The sequence below is a fragment of the Corvus hawaiiensis genome, chromosome 3 (genome assembly GCF_020740725.1).
Source record: "Corvus hawaiiensis isolate bCorHaw1 chromosome 3, bCorHaw1.pri.cur, whole genome shotgun sequence".
Classification (NCBI taxonomy): Eukaryota; Metazoa; Chordata; class Aves; order Passeriformes; family Corvidae; genus Corvus; species Corvus hawaiiensis.
Genome location: NC_063215.1, coordinates 68,528,849 through 68,554,883, shown reverse-complemented (window position 1 = coordinate 68,554,883; position 26,035 = coordinate 68,528,849). Strand labels below are relative to the sequence as shown.

General features: G+C 37.2%; 1 protein-coding gene across 16 annotated transcripts in view; it reads right to left on the bottom strand.

Moving 5' to 3' along the window:
- The window catches only part of STXBP5 (syntaxin binding protein 5), a 107,492-nt gene that overhangs the window by 67,057 nt on the left and 14,400 nt on the right, over positions 1–26,035 (bottom strand). For all 16 annotated transcript variants that reach the window (XM_048295977.1, XM_048295979.1, XM_048295980.1 and 13 more), the window contains exons 3-4: positions 12,484–12,565; positions 11,581–11,681 (exon numbers count right to left, since the gene is read on the bottom strand). In XM_048295977.1, the coding sequence (XP_048151934.1) occupies positions 11,581–11,681; positions 12,484–12,565 (183 nt within the window). The remainder of the gene's footprint in view (positions 1–11,580; positions 11,682–12,483; positions 12,566–26,035) is intronic.

The window sequence follows — 26,035 nt, the reverse complement described above, 5'->3', positions numbered from 1 at the left end:
CTTCTGCTAGAAGACTCAACAGCTAACACCTGTATGTACCAGCAGAGGATTCCTCTTTGATGGTAGCTCCAGCACAAACAGTAGCGTTTGAAAACCTGATTATTTCTGCCCCCCTTGGGTCCTGATTATTGTTGACTATTTCTTCAAGATAAGGAAATAACGTCTGTGCAAACTGACAGAATGCTAACTCAAAATTGGAGTCTAGAAACTTTCTGGAAACTCTACACCATTTTAATCTGACAGGGTCTAACATCGAAAGAAATTGCCAAATTACTTAGCTATCAAACTTGGGGTTTCAGAAATGCTTCAGCGATAAGGTAAAACAATTGTACAACAAGAATTTGTTCTGCCAGCTCTAATCCTTAGCTTTACAAATTTTTTTGTTCTTGTTTTCTCCCAGTTGGGTTGCTTATTGCCAAATCCATGCATCACTTCACAAGCCTGTTAAGTATTTATGCAAAGAACAGCTTTAGATCCTTTGCATTATATGCTCTATATGCACACCAACTTGAGCTGAAAGGAAAAAGCACCCAAGAGAGAAATTGCTGTGGCTGAAGAGATGTTAATTTGCACTGCTGGTTTCAAAAGTTAAGGCCTCTGTAGTGATACTACCTGGATTCAGAAGTGTACTATTTTGGGGTTTTTTTCACTTATTTCTTCCTAATTAGGAAACGCACTTTGCTCAAGCAAATATTTCATCTATCTTTTTTCCAACTCAATTTCTTGTCCTTGAATATTTATGCCAAAAGGCTGAACTAACTTTTTTCATTGATGTTTGACAGGAGAAAAATACTATACACATGACTTAAAATGCTCTTCCAACTCATTGAATTTACAGAGGTTGTAACACATTTAACTCTAAGCACACTAATCTGCAAACACCACAGGTTGAAGACTTGTGTTTTCCCAACATCCTTGAAAAAAAATATTTTAATGGAAGCTAAATCACGTACATTGGTACACATTCCTCCTAGGCAGGCAGTTACTGTGTATAAAGATACAGCATAAACATAAACCTTCAGCACTCTGCAACTCCACAGCAGCTTTTTGTGCCAGCACTCCACATGCCAAAAGCAGCTGGCAACCAGATCAGTTGGATCCAAAATCATGGCCTAGCAGCCAGAAAAAATAATCAGTAGCAGGGTTGTAGGCTTGTCTTGATTAGCAAGTTAATATTGTTAATTACAATTGTCCAACACGTTTGTTATGAAAACCAATCTATTTCACATTATTTAAAGTGGGCAAAAATAAAAGTTGGGACTTCAGCTTTGACTACTTTAGCACAAGGGTGACACTTAAAGAAGTGCCCAGCTCCTCAATATTCTTGATACTCTTCTTGAATATGCAGGTATATTCAATTTACTGTCTCTTTTGTGCAACCGAGATTAATTTTGTCAAGAGTTAGCAAACAGTGAAGTGATTCCATAACAATAGTAAAAGAACAGAACAAGTAGCTTCACAAAATATTTACAAACTCTTGAAGGCAGGAGGTTGAAAAGACTTCAAACTTGCAAAGTATAGGCACATAACAGAGTTCTTAACCTTACTCTTTGAAGTATTTTACCATTCTTCTACAATGTCTTGTATGATTGTTCTATACACTAAAAAATATTCTAGATCTTTTATTTCACAGAACTAGTTAAATCCAAAAGGAATGGCATGCTGATCCTGCTGTAAGAACCAGCATTTCTCCCTGAATGTAGTAAATGTTACTCCTTTTGCAAATAAAAAATATGTTTACTATTTTTTTGTTTTCTTAATAGAAAAACTACATCTTCCAATTTTCAGAAACTCAACTATATTTTGACTGGATGACTCATTTCACATAACTGTATTTATTTTAACAATTTACAGAATAATATTTCCAACATTAAAGTTCATGCACTTCATGAGGAGCTTCTCTCCTCCCCCATTAAGGCTTCACCTTAAACTATGTATATTTTAAACAACTTTAGAAGTGTTACAGCCCTCTTAAAAACTAAAAATCAGTGAAGCTATGACCATCCAAATGGTCAGTTGCCTTGTTTGCTCTGCTAAGAATTGGACTGATGATTGAAGGGATTCAACTCCTTTTGGAGGATGGAAACAAAGGGTTAGAGTCTTGGTAGTGATGCAATACTTGCTTATTTGACACTTGGCCACAGACAGCTTTGTTTTTTTTTTCTGAAAAATGCAGATTTTTCTTTCAGAAACCTATCTTTATGCCACAAGATTAGAATATACTTCATCCATAATGTATTTTAGGATCAACAGAAGCAGAATTGGCCATATAATGCTCTAGCCATTCCTAACACTCAAGCACTCTTCCCCCTCTCTCCCTACCCACAAATGGATATATAATCCATTGTTGGGAAATATAATCAATAAAGTGGAAAATATAATCAATTGTTGGGAACACATCAAAAATACTACAGATGAAAAAATTTTGTACTAGTATTTCTTGCACATAAACCCCAACTGCCTGAAAACAATGTAGCAGTCAAAAGCAGACTACCACACTTTTCTCCTGTAGCAAGCCATTCTGCCCAAAAAATATTAAAATAGAAGCATCTATGATTTAAAGTAGTCCCGTTTTGTGAGTCTAAAGAGACAGCCTGGGATTGTCTGAGCCAGCAGTCACAGAAAGCAGGCTTTTGCAGGCAGTTCTTTCATGGCACAACAGATTCCTCATGTTGTCTCCAAGGCAATTTCAGCTCCCTCACTAAGTGTAGTACATTTTGTGAAACAGACCAAACTTTTAGCATAAACCAATACTGGGCACAGCATGTCATTTCAAATATTTCACTTTCCCATATCTTCATAAAGAGAAAGATCCCTTTATAGAAAAAAAAAAAAATGCTTTAAGGAGATTTATTTTTTCAATGTGAAATCTACAGTACAAAATAACATCATCACTAAAATGAGGTACTGTTACACAACCCCAAAGCAGTTAGGGTAGTTTTAAATTCTCCTGCATCTGTAATTTACTGTAAGCACAAAATCTTCCTCTTCATCGCATACATATTTGCAAAGTTACTCCTTTCCCACCCCCCAAAAAAAACCAAAAAAACCCCAGATTTTTCTTTCTTGCAAAATGAATTTGTAAGAGTTGAACCACCAATAGTTCAAGAAAAAAAAATTATATACAGAAAAGCAAGTGACACACCCGCAAGGGAAAACAATGATAAAATATTTACTGTTCTTACACTAACTAAAGTATAATTTAGGATATTGCTTATGGGAGAGTCTTAGCAATGACAAGTGAATCTTCAGTAAGTGGTTTGTAAACCTGCTGAAAGGATTCCCTTTCTTAACTGCAGAGCATGTATCTTTTCTTATAATCTATCAAAGCTATCAAAAAAAATCTTAATTGCTGCTGTTTCAACACATATATCAAAACTATTAATATAGCAAGTGATAATACTCCCTACAGGAATTTAATTACAGTAATATTTAAGAAGACAACTTATTAAATTAATACGTAAGTAAAAGAATTAGTTTTTTAAGAGAAAATATTAAGGAAAACTGGCAGGCTGTTAACTTGACTGTATTATTATGACAGCAGAAATCCTTCCAAATTAATCTTTACCTTTTCCTAGTCTACTGCATTATGAAGCATTATATATTCTTCAGAATTTTTCACTGCTTTAACAAAGCACAATGACGAATGCTTTGAAGCATGACAAACACTGATAACAGGTTTTATTGTTAAATCACTAAAATATTTCTCGTGCTTCAGGCTATCATTATAGGTCTGCAGTTACTGTAAGTACACAAGCTGCTCAGATCATTATTGCATCAAAAAAATAAAATCAAAAGATTAAGCTATCAAAGCTGAATTCTGCACACCTTTATCCTCAACCTTTCACGTATGAGATAGCATCATGTAAAATTCAGAAGCTGAGAAGTTTAATTCTGATGTTAGTGTAGACTCCACATCCATGCACTCTTGTCAAAGTCTTCCACAGGCTTAAAAAGTCAAAAGCCAGTGTCAAAATGACATACTGATGGAAACAAGCGGTGGCTTGGATACTGCCTGACTGTTGCAAAAGGGTCTTTTTCCACATCTGATAACTTCAATAGGCTTAAAACATCTACATGTACAAAAAAGGCCTCAAAGACCAGAAGCCATATGCAGAGGAAGAAATCCTCTTCAATGCATCCCAAAAATGTCCCACCAAAAGAACATGTGGGTAAATGCAGTACATCACAGGAACAGAACCAGGTACTTCAATTCCATTTATATCCCATAACAGCACTCCAAATGGTGCTTCCCCAAATATATTGACTTGAATGGCTGCCTCTTAAGGCAGCTGAGAAGCACCGACGTTCAGTATCTGAGTAGTGGTAGCCACTAGTGGTGTCACAACGGAGTAAGCATGTGTCAGAGCAAGATACTCAAGTACCTTGGGATGACACAAAAAGTAACCAGACCATTGGCATGTCAGACACCCCCAGAGGAGTTCACAAATACATAGTGCGGGGTATTTCACCAGTGGTAAGAAAGCTTCAGATTTCCTGGGTGTTCTGTGTAAATTCTTTCAATACTGAAAAATTCTCTTGGTTTTCAAATCAGTTGCCTCAAAAGGTACATGGGAAGCCACAAATTCTAACTGAAGGAAAAAAAAAAAGGCCATATCAGAGACGTAGCTCTCCCACAGGAGACAGAAAAATTATTCCTATCACTGAGGGAGAAGTCTGTCATCTAGGCAGAACTTAAAGACCAGAGGTCAAATTCTGCCCAAGAAAGTGGCAGTTGGCCATTCTATGCCTCATATCACTGTGAAAGTCAGTGTGAAAGAACCAGTTAACAGAGCAACTGAGGCAATTCAAAACCCATTTCTCAGAAATTTGAAATTTCTGAGTGACAGGACTCAGCATTTTGGTTCTGCCTCAGTGCTAAAGGCAGCAGAAGGCAACTGATGCAACTGCAGTTCCATCAACCACACTGACATGTGGAACTCTGCATGCGTGCATGGCCTCAAGGAAACATTTTTCAAAGGAATTTTATCCTTGTGAAAGAAACATTCACATATATGGCAAATCCAGACAGTCAGTAAGTTAATTTTCTTCTGCTAATTTCTTGAAACAAGATCAAACTCCTTCTAATTACATCCCCCAGTGAATCACCACTGAGTTAAAATTTTAAGCTCACTAGGTAAAAGGTTTTACATGACACCATCATGGCAAGCAGACCCAGTGATTATTTCCTCTCACTCTGAAGAAAGTCACTTTAAAAAGTGGGAGAAAAAAAAACCCCAAAACCCAAACAAGAACAAACCCCAAACCAAAAACTTAAGTTATGTGTGAAAAATGAACCAAAACCACATAAACAATGTCTATCATCACCTGCTCTCACAGGCAAGACAACCTGTATGTCCTTCTGCCATCCACAAAGTGGCAGAATTGGTCAGTTTATAAATTCAAGGTGAAAGAAAACTCCCACTTTGGCTAAGGCACAGGCTGAGTACAAAGTTACAGTATCTAACAGGGCAACATACATGCCAAAACAAGTTTAAATTCTTATTAATAAGTAAACACAAGTGGGATCTTCCACTCTCTGTAGACAGTGTTCCAAACACAATGCTAAAGTTGCTGTTTACAGCAGGATACAAAGCCAAAGATATTTTTTGCATAATTTTGTAACTCTGAATTATGCAGTTTCATGTTGTAGAAAACTATTTAAATCCCACAGCACAGAAGCTGATATAGTTGACATATTAAAAATTAAACTGCTATCAAGGCATTCAGAGATCGATATGCAGAGCACTCACACGAAACACTCAGTTCTGGTTTTATACCATTCTTGCTTTGTGACTTACCATAAAGACAAACTTTCTTTTGGCATTAGAACAGGGAATGTCAGCTCAGGAAGGATGTAAGTCTTGGATAATGAAAGAAACTTTTCATACTTTTATACAAAGTTGGTTTGCTTTGGCTGGCAAAGGGGTCTCAAATTTGTAATCCTATGTTCCTTTTTCTTTTTTTTTTTTTTTAAATCAAGTTACTTTGTCCCTCCACCCTCTCAAACAGGATCTGTGAAAGTCTGTGGTTAGTGATACGTTTGACCTTTCACACCTTAGATCAGCACCAAGTTTAACAGTTCCTGCATAGCAGGAAACTAAAGCCAGATTAGGTATCTATCTATCTATCTCACAACATGCTTTCAATATTTACTCTAATAAGATGTGTTAACTACACATATTTCAGAGCTAGCCTCGTGTGACATTTATATTTATTACTGAGTTAAAGCAAACTTGACATGATTCTTGCATTACTTGTTAACACACAACAATCTTGTGTTTAAGATACTTTTACATAGATATGTAGATGACAAAGGAACTAGATAGTGATCCACTGAAGACACCTTAGAGAAGTATGAGATACTAAGTTCACACACTGAACTGTGCATTCTGAAAAGAGGTAGTATTTAGACACTTTTAATTTGCATGACAAGTCACACAAGCAATTGCTCACCATCATTACGCATTTTTGTCCTGGCCCCTACACACCGCTTCTCACAGTCAAGTAACAGTGGCCAAGCATGACATTGGTTTACTATCTCCTAACTCTGCTTTGGTAACTAGAACATAAAGCAGCTGCAAAACCCCCATGAATGCAGCAAACAAAAGGCTAGAAAACTTGAACTAGCTTGTTTTGCACTGAGCTTTTGACATCTGTCAGTAATTTCAGCTAACTGATTTGTTATGTATCTAAAACCTCACGCTTCAGAAGACTTGCTTCAAATTACTAACCATCACTGTTACAAAAGGCAGTCAGGAGCTATAAATCCATTAAAGGTCAGGTTGTTATCTACAGATTCTCAACTAATTTAATGATTCAACAGAAAGCAGCATATTTCAGGACTCTTGGCCACTGCTTTTAAAGAAATGTTTTGCTCAAATCTAAGATGATGCAAGTTACCCAAAGACATTTTCTACGAAGCAGAACATAGCCTGTAATGGCATAGAATTACATTAAAAGGAATCAGCTCTTTCTCACCACTCCCTGTTCTTAAAAGTCATGAGTAGAAAAGCAAGAATTCACATCACTTTCCTGGCATATACTAAAGAGTGCTTTCTGAAATCCTTTACAGATTTAAAACTCAAATTTTCAGGTAAGTTTACAAAATACTTAAACACACGACACAAGCATTTATAGACAAGCTAGCTCTGTGGTTTGTATCTTAAGATGTTTAAAACACCTGAAAGTGAGGTAGCCAAATTCAATTACCAACAGGATAAACAAATACGAAATCTAGAAATCAAGTTGTTAGACATGGGGCAGTCATTCTTCCACATGACTAAAAGAAGGGAATTAGCCAGAGCTCTTAAAAGGCTGTGCCAGAAGACTACAGAATTCATTAATGAAGTCATAGCCTTATCACTTGCTTTTTTAATTAATTTTTTAAAATACGGTTAAAGAATAGCTTTCAAGACTAAGAAAATCCTTTCATCTGGGTAGCTAACTGCTACAGTCAGCTTTCTATGCTAAAGAAAACTTTTTAGTTCAAATCTAAACCTTACATAGGACATTGTTATTTAGAAACAAAATCTGAATAAAAATTTGCCTGTGACATATTAAAGTTCAACTCCTGTTAAACAGGACACAAATACTGCTTTTCTTCCATCCCAACACACTTCCAGGTAAATCCACTCAGTTACATAATTTTAAACATTAGCCTCAACAAAATCCTAGAGCAAATACTGAAGCCACTAGATTCATGGCTTCAGTCATATAATAAGAATTCCAAGATATCTAATCTCCCTTCACAAACTGACAAATTATCATTAGAGAAGGCAGTTATAAGGCTGTGTTGTAGTATACAAAATACTTTAAATAAATCCAGTTTGAGAAGTTAGTTATCCTTATGAACAGATCTTAATTCCACAATAAAAAGTACTTTAAAATTTTTATTAATTAGGTTTATAACATCTTCATGCTTGTGACTTGAGAACGTAGAGGCTGAGAGAAGCTGACTTTAGTTATGGTATGGGTTGTGGTGCTGTACCCCTCTGCCACCCAGGACACTCACTTCTCTGATCTGAGAAATGCTCATTATGCCCTGGCCTTGATGAACTGCATTTGGACTAAGCTCCCCTTGAGCTTATCAGGAACACTGTCTGTCCCCAGGAACTAACAGGTGTCTAATGAACACTTTATTTTTAACAAACAGCCTTGGAAATTTATTTTTCTTGTCTGAACAGCAACCCAAGTAGAATAATATTTTTGCTGTTGAACACTCCAAGAAAGTTACCAATTCAAATTGGCCAGGATGGAAAATTACTACAACTAAAGCCCACTCTCTTCATATCCTCTAAACAGTGGTCCAAAGTGAGACCCTTTTGAGCTCCTGATTATAAGAGGCTAATGTCTATTAAAGTCCACTGTCTAACAAGCCTATAAGCAGCAGTCCACAGTGAGATCCTTTTGAACTCTTGATTCCCAGAAGGGGCTAATGTGAACGTCTCAAACACAGATAACCAGATGGCTGTGGAGCCAGCCAAGGACTGTTATTACTAACACAGAAGAATTGTTGGTAAAACCAAGGACTATTGGTATTAACACACTATGAGAAAGAGCAAGTTTCGGCTGGAGAAGGGGGGTCAGGTGGAGATAAGAGAAGCACTTTTCCTTTAGAAAAAACACAACACAGTATAATGCAAGTGCAGGAATGAGTGGTAGGAAGTGGACGCGGCAATAAGGTGGGATTAGAACCACCAAAGACCCCCAAAGCCCTCTGACTCATTTCCAGAAAGGCCTGAAAGAATGGACTGTACTTAACTAATTTACATAGAAAGCAAGAAACCTATCTGTGAGGTGGAGAAACCTGCCCATACAAAGGTACTCCCCCAAGCCTGGGCAATGTCCCCACGATCCTGGACATCTCATCAGCCAGACCAAGGCAGCTGGATCAGTGCTGAAACCAGGACTGACATTCCATCAGCTAGATAAAAAAAGATCAGTAGTTGTCATTTCAGCATCCTTCTTTTCTCCTTTCTTTACTTCTCTTTTCCCCCTCTTTTTCTCTTTTCCTTTAATTCATCCCCCTCTTTAATTTCTCTTTTCTTTTTTTCTTTCACTCTTTTTTTATCTCATCTCTCCCCCTTTATTTCCCCTCTTCCCTTTCACCCTACCCCTTTATCCAAAATCCACTGCCATGTGGTTACATAGTAGGCCAGGGACTAATATGCCCATTTCCATACCAAGTGTGTAATTTATCAATAAAACTTTGATTGTTTGTGGACCCTCTGACTTTTGACATTCCTTTCCACCAATGAGCACTTCTGAATCTTAGGTACTTCCTTTCCCTTAAGGGTGAGTTGTCACGGAGAAGACCCAATTTTATTTATAAACACTCTCCTCAATAAACTTAGTTGTTAATATACACCATAAAATCGACCTAAGAAAAGCCCATTTACTTCAGATTCATACAGCATATTGAACATACTAGGCATAATGAATTACTAAGAACTGAGTGTATAAAGGCCCCTACTTAGAATTATTCAATAGTGAATTTTTTGAAGTTTGAGTTCAAATCAAAATATTTACCTGATAATTAAATTACATGTTATTTTATAAACTAGTCAAAAGAAAACAGAATATTTGAAAACAGTTAGCAGTCATCCAGCATGACATAAGTGGCTATGACAATGTACATATCTGGGAATCTTAAGCATTCTGGCTACTTTTATATGTTCTTACAATAGATATTTTAAAATTAAAATTGCTGGAAGAATATGCCCTTGTCCCAAGCTGTGCTTATGCCACTCATGGTAACTATGGTGCTCTCATTACCTACCTTAGCAAGACAGGATTAGTAACTAATTCAGCCACTAAAGCAACATCAGTGACCGAGCCTCCTTTCTACCCACACTCAACTCCCTGTGACAGGTTTTGCTACCGACATCATCACATTGACAGAAAAAGGACAGTTTAAAACTTTCACTTTGCTTAACCAAAGATACCCATACATCTAAAACTCTAAGCCAGCTTACAACAGATTTGCACACAATCAGAATCACCTCCTCAGATACCTGTTTTAACGCATTAGTTAGAAGCCCACGTTTAAGTGTGATTTCAGGATACAAACCCTAATTTTACACTGACACTTAAGTAGACACTACAAGAGAAAAGTCACTAAAAAAAAGGAAGGGAGAGGTAGGAAATTCAGTTTGGACATACTACTGTATCTCCTACACTTTGACAACCCTCATTAAACTAGGGGTTATAAACTGCATTTCTCTCCATTTGACTTTTATGCTGTATAAAGGAACACTATCACTCCTCTGGGGTTGAGAATTTGCCTCAGCTAACAAAGCTTTCTGTTTTCTGTATAACAGTTCAGAATCACAGAACTATCTGGGCCTGAAGGGGGTCTTTAAAGATCACCTAGTCCAACTCACCTGCTGTGGGCAGGGATATCTTTCAGTAGATAGTTGATCAAAGCCCCATCCAACCTATTCTTGAACACTTCCAGGGATGAGGCATCCACTGCTTCTCTGGGCAAGCAGTTACAGTGTCTCACCACCCTCACAGTGAAGAATTTCTTTCAATACCCAATCTAAATCTACTCTCTTTCACTTTAAAGTCATTACCCCTTGTCCTGTTTCTACAGGCCCTGGTCAGATTTTATGCATGGTGATTGTAGAAATAATTTCAAAAGGTACTTAGAATCCTCTATACACAAAAACCCGGTAGTCTGCATTCATGCTGGTCCTAATGAATTTGTTCATAACCTGCTCTTTAAAACTACAAGGTTACCATTTAACCCACCCAACAGTTTGTTTAGCACTTTACATGACACTACATTAGAAGGTATTACATAAGTATTTAACTTCTTCTGTTGCTACCCATTACTTAAAATTTATTACCTCCTGCCCTATTCAAAAGGGATAAAAGTCACAGATTTTTCTGTGCTCTTGCTAGCATTCTTTGAGCTCCTCAAGCAGTCCATCGCTAATGCATACTGTTCAAAAGCAAACACAGAATTCCAGCTGAGACTTTACATATACTGGAAAAGAAGAAATACTTGCTTTTAAAAAAAAGTCCATCTTTTTCAGAAATTTAGTCAACTGACTTTCAGAAATTTAATTTGAAATACCTCTTTAGCTTGCTTACAATTCTATTACTTGAGTATAAAAATTTTTAGTCAAAACCCAAGCTGTTTTCAGCTACTCTGATATGAACAAGAGCTCTAACACTACAGAATTCTGCTTTGCCATTAATGGAGAAAAAATTCCAGGTAAAAAAAACTGAATTAGTTCTCCTGTTGTCTTGTTGGTGCATACACTTCCTTTTGTTCCAAAATTCCTCTGAAGACATATATTCAAAGTATTTTATCCTGCCACTTTTTTAAGATATGAAAATTGATGTTCAGCAATGCAATACATAAAGTGATAGAAAACACATCTCAGTTTAGGTCAGTAGTGTGTCTATTCACAACTATTTAAGGCCCTAACAGATTGAAATTCAAACCCAGTGTAAGCCCAGTTTCAATTATGTACCAAGTTACAACCTGGACTTCATTAATAAAATCTGATCTTACAATAGCACGTAGTGCGATGCTAAGGGGCAGTGCAATAATAACCCAGTCCCTACCGTTCCCGGTTAAATTTGAGTGAATGAAGTATAGCAGGTCTCTTCTGGCGCAAGTTCCACAGGTGTAAGGTGTCATCAGCCAAGGCACTCACAAGAGCTCCCTATGAGAAAGAAAATGTTTTAGTCAACTTGTTTTCATAACCCTAGGAACAGTGTATCATCACAGTGGAAATATACTACATCTTTATTACCAGGAGGAAAAAAATGAGTAAGCATGTGCATCAACACCATAGCACAGGTAAGTTCTAAGTAGCAGGAATGAGACAACTGATGTGATCACACATTGTTCAGCTCACTCATATTTGTTTCGGTGCTATACTGAGAGGTGGTGGGGAAGAAGCTTTTTCCAGTGCGTGCTCATCAGTTTCCTCATGTCCATCCCTGTAGACAAATCAAGCAATGAACTGAACTACTAATATCTATGTGCTGAGAAAGCTAGTGAGGTCCCTCTAAAAACCTGTCTCTAGCTAGCTCAAGAACAGCACTGCTGTCAGATCTCAGCTGCTACATCTCTAGCAAAACACATCTGAAACTGAGGCAGTATTATTCAGTTCATGTCTAAGACTGTAACTCTATCAAAATAAAACTAAGTACCTACTGAAACTGGTAGTACTATTGGAAAAGTACTTCACCACTTGCAAAGATAACTTGCAATGTTCAAGGACAAAATGATATTCCTAGTTCTTGCTTATAACAAAAGAGTACTCTAGAGACAAAGACATTCTCAGCAGTTAGTCAAGCATTTTCCAAAACTAAAAAAGTTAATTTATTTATAATTATTATTACTGTTTGCTATTCATGCTACATCACTTATATTAGCTAATTTTAATGCTTGCTTAATGAAAAATTAAAGAAAATATGCTCCACACCTTCTCTGAATTACACATAAATTATTTTACTAACCTCATTAATCAGGAACTGAAGTTGGATTACTGCAGCTCCACTGTCATGTTGACAGTAGCATTCAACTCCTGGCCGACCAAAGCTGGAATTGGCACCATTAAGGAATAATTGTTGCATGTAACAAACAAAACACACAGCATAACCAACATTTTCACTTTCACTAATACCACATTCACACAGGCTAAGATCCTGCTTCTAGCTAGTGCACTCAACATATCTAATCACACAGAGCTGTTACCAAAACAGTAGTTTATAAATGCCACAAAGTGACACAAAATTTGAAAGACCTACTATGAAATATAAAAATTATGTATAACTGCTTAACTTACAATGATTTAAGGGATTCTTCATCATGGACAACTTGAAGAATGTTGAAGCAGTTATTTTAACAATGTTAAATATAAGAACTAGAATAAAAGGAAGTTAATCTAAATAAACATCATAAAAAAATTATTGCATTTTTCAAATGCCAAAGGATCTTTCTCACCATTTAAACATTACTTAAGGTAAAAAGAGCTGAATAATATAAGGCATATTAAAAAAAATCTGCTGTGACAGAGATGAGAAGATCAGTAGTCAAAATATGGAGGAGTCAATGGAAAATTATGTATAATGTAAATTTCCAGGATCTCTGTATGAAGACTTCCTGGATTCACACCAGCTATGAGATAACAAAAGCTTGCTCATTTTCACTCTCATATGTAAATTAGTCCTATCCTTCCATAATGAATATTGATAGAAGCAGCAGCAAAACAGATTCTTTCAGTTCTCCATACATAACTCATTTATTAGTTGCAAACATTCTGTATTTTATATGTGGTTATGCACCTGCTTCTGATACAAAATTAAGTTCTCCAACATCTAGGAGATCGAGCAGAAACAACAGAGGAATTAAGCAAACTGGTCAGTATTCATTCATACATCATCATTGTATGCCCAGAGTTTCTGGACTATAATTTGTCAAGGCTGAACACTTCTTGTTTTAAAGAAGCACCTTAGTTTTTGGAAGAAAGGAAATGATTCCAAAGCTGTATACAAAACAGGCAATGTATGTACAACTTTTTCCTCTCAGTATATGATAAAAATTAATAAAACAGTGTAATTCTCACCCATTCTGCAAGCTTTCCACTTACTGAGAAATTGCTGAAAAAAACCAAAGTGGATAATACGTGCATTCTTAAAAAACATGTGCATTCATGCTACAGGCAGTTGGAAGGCTGAAAAGACTACTAGGCTGCATGCAAATCAAAACTCAGACACATCTCCTGCTCAGCCTCTAAGCTGGTGAAATAAAATGTAAGTAGAAAAACAGCAGGGAGAAGTCTGCTTCAACACACTGCAATATTTTAACTTTAAAACTTGAATCACATTCTTCTAGACTAATGAATCTGCATAACATCCAGCTAAGTGGTGAGATATACACTAAACAGATGTTGAATAATCCCCCAAACTTAATACCAGCTTTCTTCCCCAAACAGAGTAAGTAATTTAATTTTGTTCTGCCATGGAAGGACTTAAAGAATCAGATAGCCTCACCTGTTTTTTTGCTTTTATTTTACGTTCTTACATTCTTATCAATATGTTTTTTTACAAAGAACTCATCTGTATTCCAGTCACAGTTTATATCTTAAAAACAAACAAAAAAAAAAAGAGTAGAGGGGGTGTTGTCCCCATAAATGATACCTTCCTACACCAACTCAGAATACTTTTAATGTAAAATCATTGCTCTTATATTAACTATGGATTGACAACATAAATTGCCAGATTGAAAAAACCCACAAGGAATAACAAGTTTCAGAGCCGATGGCCTTCAGCCTTCCTCATGCATCTGCATTCACTTGAATTAATAATTATTTGCAGAAGTAGACAAAAACAATTTCCAAATGTGAGATTCAGATGCTTACAGGAATTGAATTAATAAAATATAGGAATAAAACTTGTTTATCTGCACTGACACAGGTAGTGTTCTAATAAAAGATTTTCCCAGGCCCTCCCCTGAACATCATTTTCCAACATAATTAAATGCAAACCTTGCTCATAAATCCAGAGTTTATTTGGAATTGAGACTCTACAGCTACCTTGCCTCAAAATAAGAGGAATATGACCCAGAAAAACATAAGTCCATAGACTGCTCGAGTTACTTCTGCCTTCAAATTCTATTCCTCAGATGCTTTCTGCAAGCACTTCTGATGCTAATATTTCTGGAAGCACTGTTATAACTAGTCAGTAAAAATTTCATTATTAAGAATATTTCAATGTTTCCTTAAACAAAAAATTCTTCCACATTTTCCAGGACACCTGAACCATCTTTCCATAAACCAGTAAATATGCAGCACTAGGAGTAAGATCACACAAGTTTTATATATTCAAAGCAAATCCCTCTTTAACAAATTAGTGGAAACTCCCATCCAGATGTGAAAATAGTTTGGCCTCTTCTGCAGTGCTTGCTGTCATTTAAAAAAAAAAAAAAATAGTCCTTGCAGTTAGTCTTATTTAGTTTCTTTACTCAAGGATTATGGCATCTTCACTTTTTCACCTAGTAGCTAAAATTATTCTTCTCATCTCAAATTAATATCATCCTCCTAACCAGCATTAATCTTCTTTTCTAAAGCCATGCAAAGCCTCCCAGTTTTGCAGGGTATGCTGAATTGAAAAAGCACGTCACAAAGCCTGACTGTGGAAGGATAATACATGCCCATTTCAGTACATGTGAAGCATTTCTCAACCACACAAAACAGGCAGCAGCCCAGGAAATGCAGTTTGCCCAAATCCACTACACTTGTGTATGTGTGCTTTAGGCAAGAGAGCTCCCTGTACTAAGCAGTGATCATCTACTACATAGTTGTTCCCAAAACAGGCAAAAATTATAATGAATAATGACAAGATGAGCAAAGCATTTTAATTTGGTAGACAGGAAAAACTCTGCCAAAGACCTAGGGCAGCTTTAGAGGAAATAGTCTGCTCTGAGCAGTTTTCTAATCAAAGACCCATCCCTGCTCCTTCAATTCCAAGCAGTTCATTCTACTATCCCTGCTTCATTCCCTATTCCAAATATTAACAAATTGGATAAATTAATAGCTTCTCAGCTGTACCTTTGAATATTGCTTCCATGTTCCCCACTGCCTTTTGGAAATTAACCCTGGAAAACACTAGTATTTCATTGTCTTCAAGGATATTTTTTAAGAAAACAAGAGACAACAGCTGTGCCTGAGAGAAGAAAGAGATAACATGCTCATGTCCTAACATCAGTGTTCATTTTCATAACTGCTAGAAGTGCAGGTAATACACAAGAAAATCACAGTATGACCTTAATTTAGTATCACATAACACATGAATTCATATCCCATAACACTGATTTCACTTTAATTTATGAGAAAGGCAACATTCCCAAAAGATATTTTTTCAAACAAGCTTCAGACTTAAGCTTACACTTTAGGCATTTCAGTTAGCAATATGCAAGTTGTCTCTGCAAAATACTCTTTTTTAAAGTTATTACTATTATTTATAGCTTAGCTACATAGCAGCAACTCAGTTCGCATCTGCCCTTAGAAATCATGTCTGAAAAATTAATTCCAGAATATTTATGAAAGTCAGAGAAGACCAGTCTTTTTTTTTTTTTAATTCTTTAGTTACTCTAAGTAGGCCTATGGAGTACTGGGGCATTCTTCACCTTGATGCCTCTGACATAGAAGACAGTTGCAAAACCTATAGTTATCAATTCAACCCTCAGCATAAGGCAGTTGTCCAAAATCACAGAATCATTTAGATTGAAAAAGACCTCTAAGTTCATCAAGTCCAGCCTTTCACCAATCACCACCTTATCAACTAGACTATGGCACTAAGTGCCACTTACAGTCTTTTCCTGAACACCTCCAGGGATGGTGACTCGACCACCTCTCTGGGCAGTCCATTCCAATGTTTAACAACCTTTCCCATGATGAAATTTTTCCTGATATCCAACCTAAACCTCCCCTGGCACAGCTTGAGACTACGTTCACTTGTCCTGTCAGGAGAAGAGGCCAATCCCCACCTGGCAACACCCTCCTTTCAGGCAGTTGTAGAGAGTGGTAAGGTCTCCCCCGAGCCTCCATTTCTCCAGGCTAACCACTACCAGCTACCTCAGCCATTCCTAACAAGACTTGTGCTCCAGACCCTTCACCAGCTCTGTTGCCCTTTTCTGGACATGCTCCAGCACATCAATGCCCTTGTAGTGAGGGGCCCAGAACTGGACACAGCACTCGAGGTGTGACCTCATCAGTGCTGGGTACAGGGGGACAGTCACTGCCCTGGTCCTGCTGGCCACACTATTGCTGATACAGGCCAGGATGCCACTGGCCTTCCTGGCCACCTGGGCACAGCTAGTTCAAGTTCAGTCAGCTGTCAAAAAGCACCCCCAGTCATTTTCTATTGGGCAGCTTTCCAGACACTTTTCCCCAAGACTTCAGTGTTGCACAGGGCTGCTGCGATTGAAGTGCAGGCCCTGGCACTCGGCCTCATTGAACCTCATCGCACTGGCCTCACCACATTGATCTAACCTGTCCAGATCTGTCTGCAGAGCCTTTCTACCCTCCACCAAATCAACATTCCCATCCAGCTTCGTGTCATCTGTGAACTTACTCAGGGTGCACTTGATCCCCTCATCCAGATCATCAGTAAAGATATTAAACAGAACTGGCCCCAACACTGAGCCCTGGGGAACACCACCTGTGACCGAACACCAACTGGATACAACACCATTCACCACCACCCTCTGATCTGGCCATTTTAACCCAGCAAAGAGTACACTTGTCCAACCCATGAGCAGTCAGTTTCTCCAGAAGAATGCTGTGGGAAACAGAGTCAAAGGCTTTACTAAAGTCCAGGTAGACAACATCCCCAGCCTTGCCCCTCGTGCACAAGGTAGGTCACCTGGTTTCCTAAACCCATGCTGGCTGGGCCTGAACCCTTGGTTCTCCTGTAAGTGCCATGCGATCACACTCAAGACAACTTGTTCCATAACCTTCCTGGACACCAAGGTCAGGCTGACAGGCCTGTAGTTCCCCAGATCCTTCTTCCTGCCCTTCTTGTGGATGGATGCCATGTTGGCCAACCTCCAGTCGACCTCCCTGGGTAGCCAGGACTAATGATAAATGATGGAGAGCAGCTTTGTGAGCTCTTCCACCAGCTCCCTCAGTACACCTGGATGAATCCCATCTGGTCCCACAGATTTATGAGTGCCTAAATGGCTCAGCAGGTCACTAACTGCTTCTTCCTGGATTACAGGGGGTCTAATTCTATTCCTGTCCCTGTCTTTCAGCTCAGCAGGCTGTATACCCTGAGGTATACAAAGACATTTATAATTTAAATTATTTTCCAAACTATCACCACACAGGTATTGGCATCTTTTTTTTATTACAGTTATAAAAAGTCTTGATAGTACAGCAAAGACAGACCAGGTATCAGAATTGCCACTGTTACAATAGCTCAAGAGTTTTAAGACAAATCTGAAACTGTAGCAGCTTTTAATATTCATTCCTAGATACTTCTCAAAACTGTAGCTGTAACACCTAACAGTACTTAAACATTTGACAGTTTTGACCAAAAAAAGAGGATTATTGGCTAGAGAAAGACACAAACCACTGATTTGAATTGCATACAAAACCCTAAAACCAGTAGATGACTCAATGTATGCTTATGTATACCAGTCCATAGCATACAGCTCTCCAGGACTGCATAATATACCTGCATATTTTACTATAGTCATGTATGTGTAGCAGTTTTCCACTTAATCAGACCCCAAATCATTAAAAAAAAAAAAAAGTACCACTGTATCTCATCAAATCTAATGAGTACTATTACTTTCACATACATAATCTACAGCAACCATCTCAAAGAACAATCTGTCAAGACACAGTTATTTAGCAAGAGACAGTTATTCAAAAATTCAGAAAATACTACAGTCAAATACTGTCTAGAAAATACACTTTGACCTTTCACATCCATGTACTACCAAACAAGATAAAATATAATTTGTCCTTTTGGTGACAGGGGAGTGTAAGGAGGGAGGGCGGTAACAGGCACAACATTTTAAAAAGTGATGTTAGATCCTATTACAAATATCACAGTAGTTTAACAGGGTATAGCAAACTACTACTGCTGTTTGCTATTGCAGCTTTAGAACTTCCAGTCAAGTGGTGATTAAACAACTGGCTGGAAGCTCAATTTCTCAAATTCCAAATGAGCTACCAGTAATGTTCATTTCTAAATTAGCGCAGAGCAGCTTAAGTATTTACTCTGTTTATAGAAAAATGCTCAGCTCCTTTAAACACCAGAAGCCAAATGATTCAATGTCAACTTGCAAAAAAAAAAATAATCTCAGACTGATAGAGTAAAAAGGAGCTCTGTTTTGAAAAATACCAAAGTCTATAGATCTCAGCTAAAGTTTGTTAACTAGTTTTTGTATAAAGGTAGTTGTAGCTATTTTAAAGCACAAAACCACCTTTTTTTGCCTCAATTTGCATGAGTTTTATATTTTAAAATTAAACAATGCCTGAACTAATTTGCATGTAAGCTGATAGTGAACAGGTAGGGAGCAGTAACTTAAATACAATCCATTTTTAACAACAACAGATAGGGATCAAAGCACTTCTTAAACTTCAATCTTGCTTACATAAATATGCACAAATACAGCATTTCCCAAATAGCTACGGAAAGTGCCAGCAACTTTTCTGTAAAGGCTGTATTTGGTAGATTTTCTCAGAGCTGTCAGTGAGAGGCAATCGTTCATTGGAACAAGATGTAATTGAGCAGTACAAATGCACACAAGATTAAAAAAACCCCAATGACTTAAAATTAAACAAGAAGCAAAATTGGTTTTAATGATAAGTTTCTATATGCACAATTCACAGATGGCAAAGCATGCCATTAAATGAAGAGGTAAAAACATCAATTTAGACCAAACAAGAAAAAAAACTAAAAAGGCTACAGGCTTTCCTTGATTTTACTGACTTTGCATTCTGATACAGGTTGTACTCCTTTAGTCTTACACCTGTATTTCAGCACTAACAATGCAAAGAAGGTGACTAACCCACTACTTTTTCTGGGCAGGATGGAAGAGAAGGAAAAGAGTAGAACACAAGGGTAAGAAACTTACAAATACTGGTTCCTATGACTACACAAGATGCAGTGAAATGGGTGGCAGCTCCTAATTCAGTAAAGTTTTTCCAAAGACTGCACACATAAGAGTAAATTCAGGAGATAATTATGTATTTTTGAAGAACTTCATCAAAATACAGAGGTAAAAACCTTAGTTGTCTGTTGCATGCTTCCAAATCCTACTCACCTCTTATCCATTTAATCCAGTTTAGTTTCCAAGTCAAACTTCAACATACTAGATCACAATATTAATAATTAACCAGGCTTTTCCTCTTTACATGCATAGCTTCTTGGCCAAGAATAAAGGCAGAGGCATTCTATGCTCCTAGAACTGATGTACACTTGGAATAAGAATGATGTCTCTTCCCAGAGTCCAGATGTACAGACATTGCCAAGAGCAGCATTAACAAGTGTAATGTTCTAGAACTAGATGCTAAGTGAATTTATATACTTATTTAATTCAGCTTATGAAAGCATAAATAACCATGGATATTATCTAATAAAAGGACAATTTAACATTTACTAAGAACATGGCCAATCCTTACCCAATCAATTATTGTCTGTCAACACCTATTTCTGACTGTAAAGTGTTTTGCTAGGTCCAGAAATCACTCTTCACTCACAGCATAATCTAAAATACTTCCCCTTAACTCTTGTCTGACAAGCAAGTTCTCTTCAGTTATTACCAAGTCACCAACCACTGGATAGAAGTGACATAAGACTAACTATAATCACCAGTCATTCCGTCTCAGCTTTGTTCACACACAAGCCTATTCTCCAATCCCCTCCTCACAAACTTCATAGCAGTGAGTGTAGTCTCCTGAGCCAATTTTACTTGTACCTCATTAACCCTTTACACCATTATGGGGTTATATAGAATAAGACCACAGGTACTGTTTTAACTTATGTAAGCTACCTCATCTTGTGTGTCCCCCTTCTGTTATCACTCAGCAGACATTTATGGTTATTGTCACAACTTTCCTTTTGGCACCAATGCCTGATTTCTCAAATTAATTACTAATCCCATTTAAATCCTTTTCTACCTCAAGCCAGGTGTTGCCCCATCCTTTGCTATTCAACTTACCACTCAACTTATTCACTTGGTTTGATAAAGGCAGCAGAAAAAGCAGGTGACTTAGGCATAGGAAGAGGTCTTAAAGAAGATCTCAAATTAAAATAAAAGTTGGTCATGTGTATGAACTTCTCCCCCAGACTTTACTGTAGTTTCTCTCTCAGTACCGGTATCAGCTCCTTCCTTTGGACCCAGTCTTTTAACACTTGACTTGTGGATGAGGCTTAAATCTACCCTTCTGTTTCTCACACCATTTTGCATCATGCTAACAACAAAAATAACTTCCTCTTCCAAACATCCTTCTGAAGGAAGTTTAATCATTGGAAGTTTTATCAATACAGTGATGCAGGTATACCATGTTTCTGCTTACACAGCTTTTTGAAGTAGTTACCAGCAAAGTCACTTGTCGGAGTGCTAAGCAGGTCACGGATTAGAAGTACCAACACTTTCATGGTATTAGGCAAGAAGGAGAAACTTAGATCCCAGATCCAGGTGGCAGGTACAAGTTTACCTCTTCTGTCTATACCAACTTGGTATGACAATCTGTCCCCAGATCCATAGCAGCTGCAAGCTGAAAGATCTTCTAAATACCCCACGTGATGTTCACAGGCACAGCATCATAAAAAGCTGCTATTGCTTTTTAGCAGTGTCTAAACCCTAGTAATTCAAACATAATGGAATAAATGGGTCTTGGGAAAAAGTTTCCCTTGTCTGCTCAAAACAGAAGGAGAGACTTCTTAAATATTCTCATTCAAAATGACACTAAAAAATTGTTAAAATTAGCCTCAAGTGTAAGCAATCAACAGCTATACTTTAATTGCTACTTTAAGTATTTTGTAACACTAAGACAGTGTTTTTCACTTTCTTAAGCCTCCTCAATGTTCCACTACAGCATAATTTTTAGTTTTGCATATCACCAAAGGACTGAGAAACTTACTATTTCACTACTATCAAAACAGTAGTGACCATTTTATAGGTTTGCTCAAAATTACCACCACAAATGAAAAACCAAGGTACAATACCAACAATTCAGTAGATGGCACTATTCCACAAAAATCAAGAGAGGAAACTAGGTCCTCGCATAAACAAGGGGTACCATGGAGCTAGAACTCTTTATTTTAAATATGCAAAACCAATGCCCACTCATTAGAGTGCTCTGCATTTTTTGGTGCTTTTCACAGGACATGGAAAAATACATGCCAAAACATTAAAAGAAATTACTGTTTTGTGGAAATGCCTGCAATTTTAGTTATTTTGTCCAGGCATTTCTGCTATTACATAGAGCTCCACTTCACACCACAAAAATGGTTGCATACCAGTGTTGCATAAAGTAGTATTTTTATGGTTTGTGTTTACCAGAAATCCAACTTGACATGGACTATTAAAAGGTTGACATTGTCCCTAGAAGTTGCTTATTCAACCTTAACTCACATCTCCTCAAATGCATGATGGTAATTTATTTGTAAAAGTTAATGCACTAGCTCAACCTCAATTGTAAATGTTTTCCATTATTCAGCTTAATTTTTTAAGTGTAAAAAGAATAGTGGCTACTAACAAAAACTAAATTGGTGGATTTTAAAAATTTGCATTAAAACATGTGTCTTCAATATTATTAAGTTGTAAAGCATAGCCTTAAAAATAACACTACCCATTCCATCTTAACTCTTCTCTTAAAATTTGTTGCAGGTGCCACATTAGATCCTGTAGTTTGCTCTCTTTCTCAGTGTACTTGAGGACTTCAGATGGGTCCTTTCCTTAGCCCCAAGAAATGCACAGTGCTAAAGAGTTCCCACAGGGGTATAAATACTAAGCTACTGTTTTGTACAAGCTGTGGGTGTCAGAAACCCAAGGGTTTTCCTTAGCACTGGGAAGGGAATAATTCAATGTTATGAAATTTCCAAGTGCCCACAGCCCAGTTTAAGACTACAACAAGATGGAAAACAGATCATCAACAGAAAAAGCACAGTCCAAGGTACTTCTGTACATCTTTCTTGCAGTTTTCCCTAGCAGGTACTTTATCTATGAGATGGAGGGAAGTATTACCTTGCAACTGTAGTCTCAGCGATTTTTTTTTCCTGATACTTTAGAGAATCTCCCCATCTCTTATTCTCCTTACTTTCAGTGCCTGTCAGATTCCAAGTGATGTTTGGTAATTCAGGCAGTGCTCATCTGCCCTGCTATTACAAGAATGTTTGGTTTACTAGCAGAACAAACAAATAATCTGAGTCTGAAGAGCTATTTCAATCAACTTTGACTGAAGATAAGAAGTCTTCAGATAATACTTTGCCATAAATTTTATGAAAATATGAAGCTGAAAAGAGGGGATAAAGGAAGCTGGAAAGAGGGGGGAAAATCCAGATTAGGCCCATATCCCATCCAAAGCATTACCTCAACATCCTAAAATACAGGCTCTGTTTAGTCACAGGAAGCATTTCAAGAGTTACAACACATGTAATAGTACTACAAGATTGAGTCATACAGTAGCAAGTATCACAGTGAAAACATCTATCTTTCCTCTAGACAAAAGTATCCAAAATAACAGATATCCATATATTACAACTCACTTCACATAACTGAAACTGTTCCAGTTCCAAGGGAACATGAAGAAGTGCCATACACAGCAAATTGTTGTTTCAAGGACCTTCAAACCCCCAGAGGGCTGTTTATGTTGCTCAGAACTCCCAAGTTTCTTCCACAATCATGTACCTTAACAGAAATATCTACCAACATTTCTGCATGAGTAAGACAGTCTTAAGAAAAATACAAGCACTGAAAGTTAATAGTTAGATCTCTGATTTATTAGGAGCAAGGAAAGGTTCAGGGGGTTGGGTTTGTAAAGAAACTTGAGCGTTTATGTACGCTTCCTGCAGAGTAAAGGAAAGGCTGCAGAAACAGTAGAAGTTTTCCTTCCCACATAGCACTTCCATCTCCTTCACTACCACCCTGTTCCCCAAATGCCAAGAGAACACATTCCCATTTCCACTGCTCTTCTCACTTTTTTCACCATGGTAAAGAGAAGGCAATGTAAAGAGCAAGTCTGCACAAAGATATGCTTGAAGAAAAATACAGCCAGATTCCCCAAAACTATTACCTTCAAAGTGACTGTTGTTAAATTACAAAACTAAGGAAGTTGGAACTTTTTTTAAGTGGTTTGGTTCTCACTGGAATCTTCAGCAACTTATTTACACAAGAACTGCTTAGAAGAAAGTGAAATGGCTGCTGTTTAGTTAAAAGATAAAACCTAGCAATTATGTATATTACAAAAAAGTAACCTTGATCACCGCCACTGGTCACAGTACTACCCCAAAGAGAAAATTTAAAGGGGAAAAAAAAAAAAAATCACTTGCTGTTTGAGGCAGACTATCACCATAGTCCAAAGCTTTACTGAGGTTTTAATGTTAAAGCTTGAAGCTACAGATGTCAAACAGACAGGGTTTCCTACCTTCTCTATGGAAGTTTCCAGCTGTGAAAAAGTGCACTTCAGAAATGCCATAACATGAAAATACCAAGGGCTCAGACAAAAGAAAAGCATTGTCTGGAACAGGACTCTTCATCCAACCTCAAGACAGTTTCTAAGCACCAAATCCAGATCATTAAAATTAATGTGGCATTGTAGTCCCATCAATTCAGACCTGCTTTGAGTCAGAAGCTGCATTTATGCAGTGCAATCCAGTGTTTAATGTTTTTGATTAAATATTTGCTTTAATGTTTTGAGTGTCAGATAGCTTTTTCTACTCAGCAATAGAGAAAATGGAATTAATTAGTTTTGGAAGTTCACTTCTGTAACATCTTCCATCAAAAATCCAAGAGGAAAACAGATGTAATTGTCAGTCAGCTATGACAACTCACTAGAAGCTGTAACCTGTAGAAGTTTTATGTATGCTCTGCATGGTGAGGCATAAAAACCACACAAGGCTCAAATACAAGCCGGAATAGTAAACATCTGAGCTGATATGTGTCAGACAAGTCACCTGTGGTGCTCCTCAAACATTTAAATGGGGAAAAAAAAAACCATGGGGGAAAACTACTGTTTCTAAGATTTCACTAGAAAAGTTTGAAGAAAATAAATATCACCTTTAAAAGGTACTGTTCAAAGTTTATTTCTTCTTTCAAATGTTAGCATAGCAGAATGGCACTGAAACAGGAACAAATAACCTCATTGTATATTTACAGTGGCCAATAGCTCTGTGTGAATTTGAAAAAAAAATAAAAATCAAGAAAAGCATTAGACTTCTTGATGGCAAAGAATTCCACCAGAACAAAATTCAAGTAACATATGTATTAAGAGAAAAAGCTAAGGAACCTTTTCTGGCTAACTGCATGGAGATTCACTTTAGTTCTTCAAAGCATTACAAATCTGAAAGTGTTTTGCCTGCAAAGCATCCCTACTTCTTTTGCAACAAAGGACTATAAAAGTTCCTGATCAATACACTAAGCATTGCACCTGAAGTCTAATTACTATTCATTTTTCCCTCACATATTCAGTCTGCTCAACTCTAAACTTGGTGAGTCTGCAGAGAACTGGTAATAAAACCTCAGCCAGGACAAAAACATTTCAACACAATCAAGCCTTACCCCTCCTCACAAACCACATACATGCACAAACTTGTAGGAATGATCCTCTTGAAGCAGAGAAGAAAGAGGAAAGAGTTAAGTCATTCATCCCAGATCACCAGAGACCTCAGAGAGTTACGTTCCTGGAAACTATTAATGGACAAGAGCTACAATGAACTCTGCTAGAAGAAGCACTATACTATAAATCACACCTGAAAAACTAAGATAGTATTTTTTAAGAATTATTTTCTGAGAAACCAGTCACAAAGAGATGCTGAAAAATTTAAAGATGAGATTTCAAAAGAAAAGTAGAAATTATTTTTATTACACAACAATTTCTAATAAGACAAAACAGCAACTATAAAAGAAACAATATCTTTATATAATTTCCTCGAATAAAACTGAAAAAAGGAGCATTAATTAGTGGCCTGTTGCAAAAATGCAGGATGAAACCTATTGTACTAAAAACCACTGTGATAGACTGATACATGTATTCCAGTCAAACGTCGAGAAAATTAGTACATTGAATGGCATTTATTAATAGTCATTAAAATAATAAGACAGCCAGAGATCTAATATACCAAATAATAGCTGTGAGCAACACTGGGCTACTAAGATACTTCAGACTACAAAATATGTTTAGAAGTTCTTGTTAGGAGCTGAAAATTATACAGCAGTTCAGTATCACTTCTACAGAATGCACTTAGACTGATCATCTTCACAGATTCTCCATTAAAACACGAACACAACACTAACAACAAGTATCCACAACTGAGTTTAATTTCATCAGGG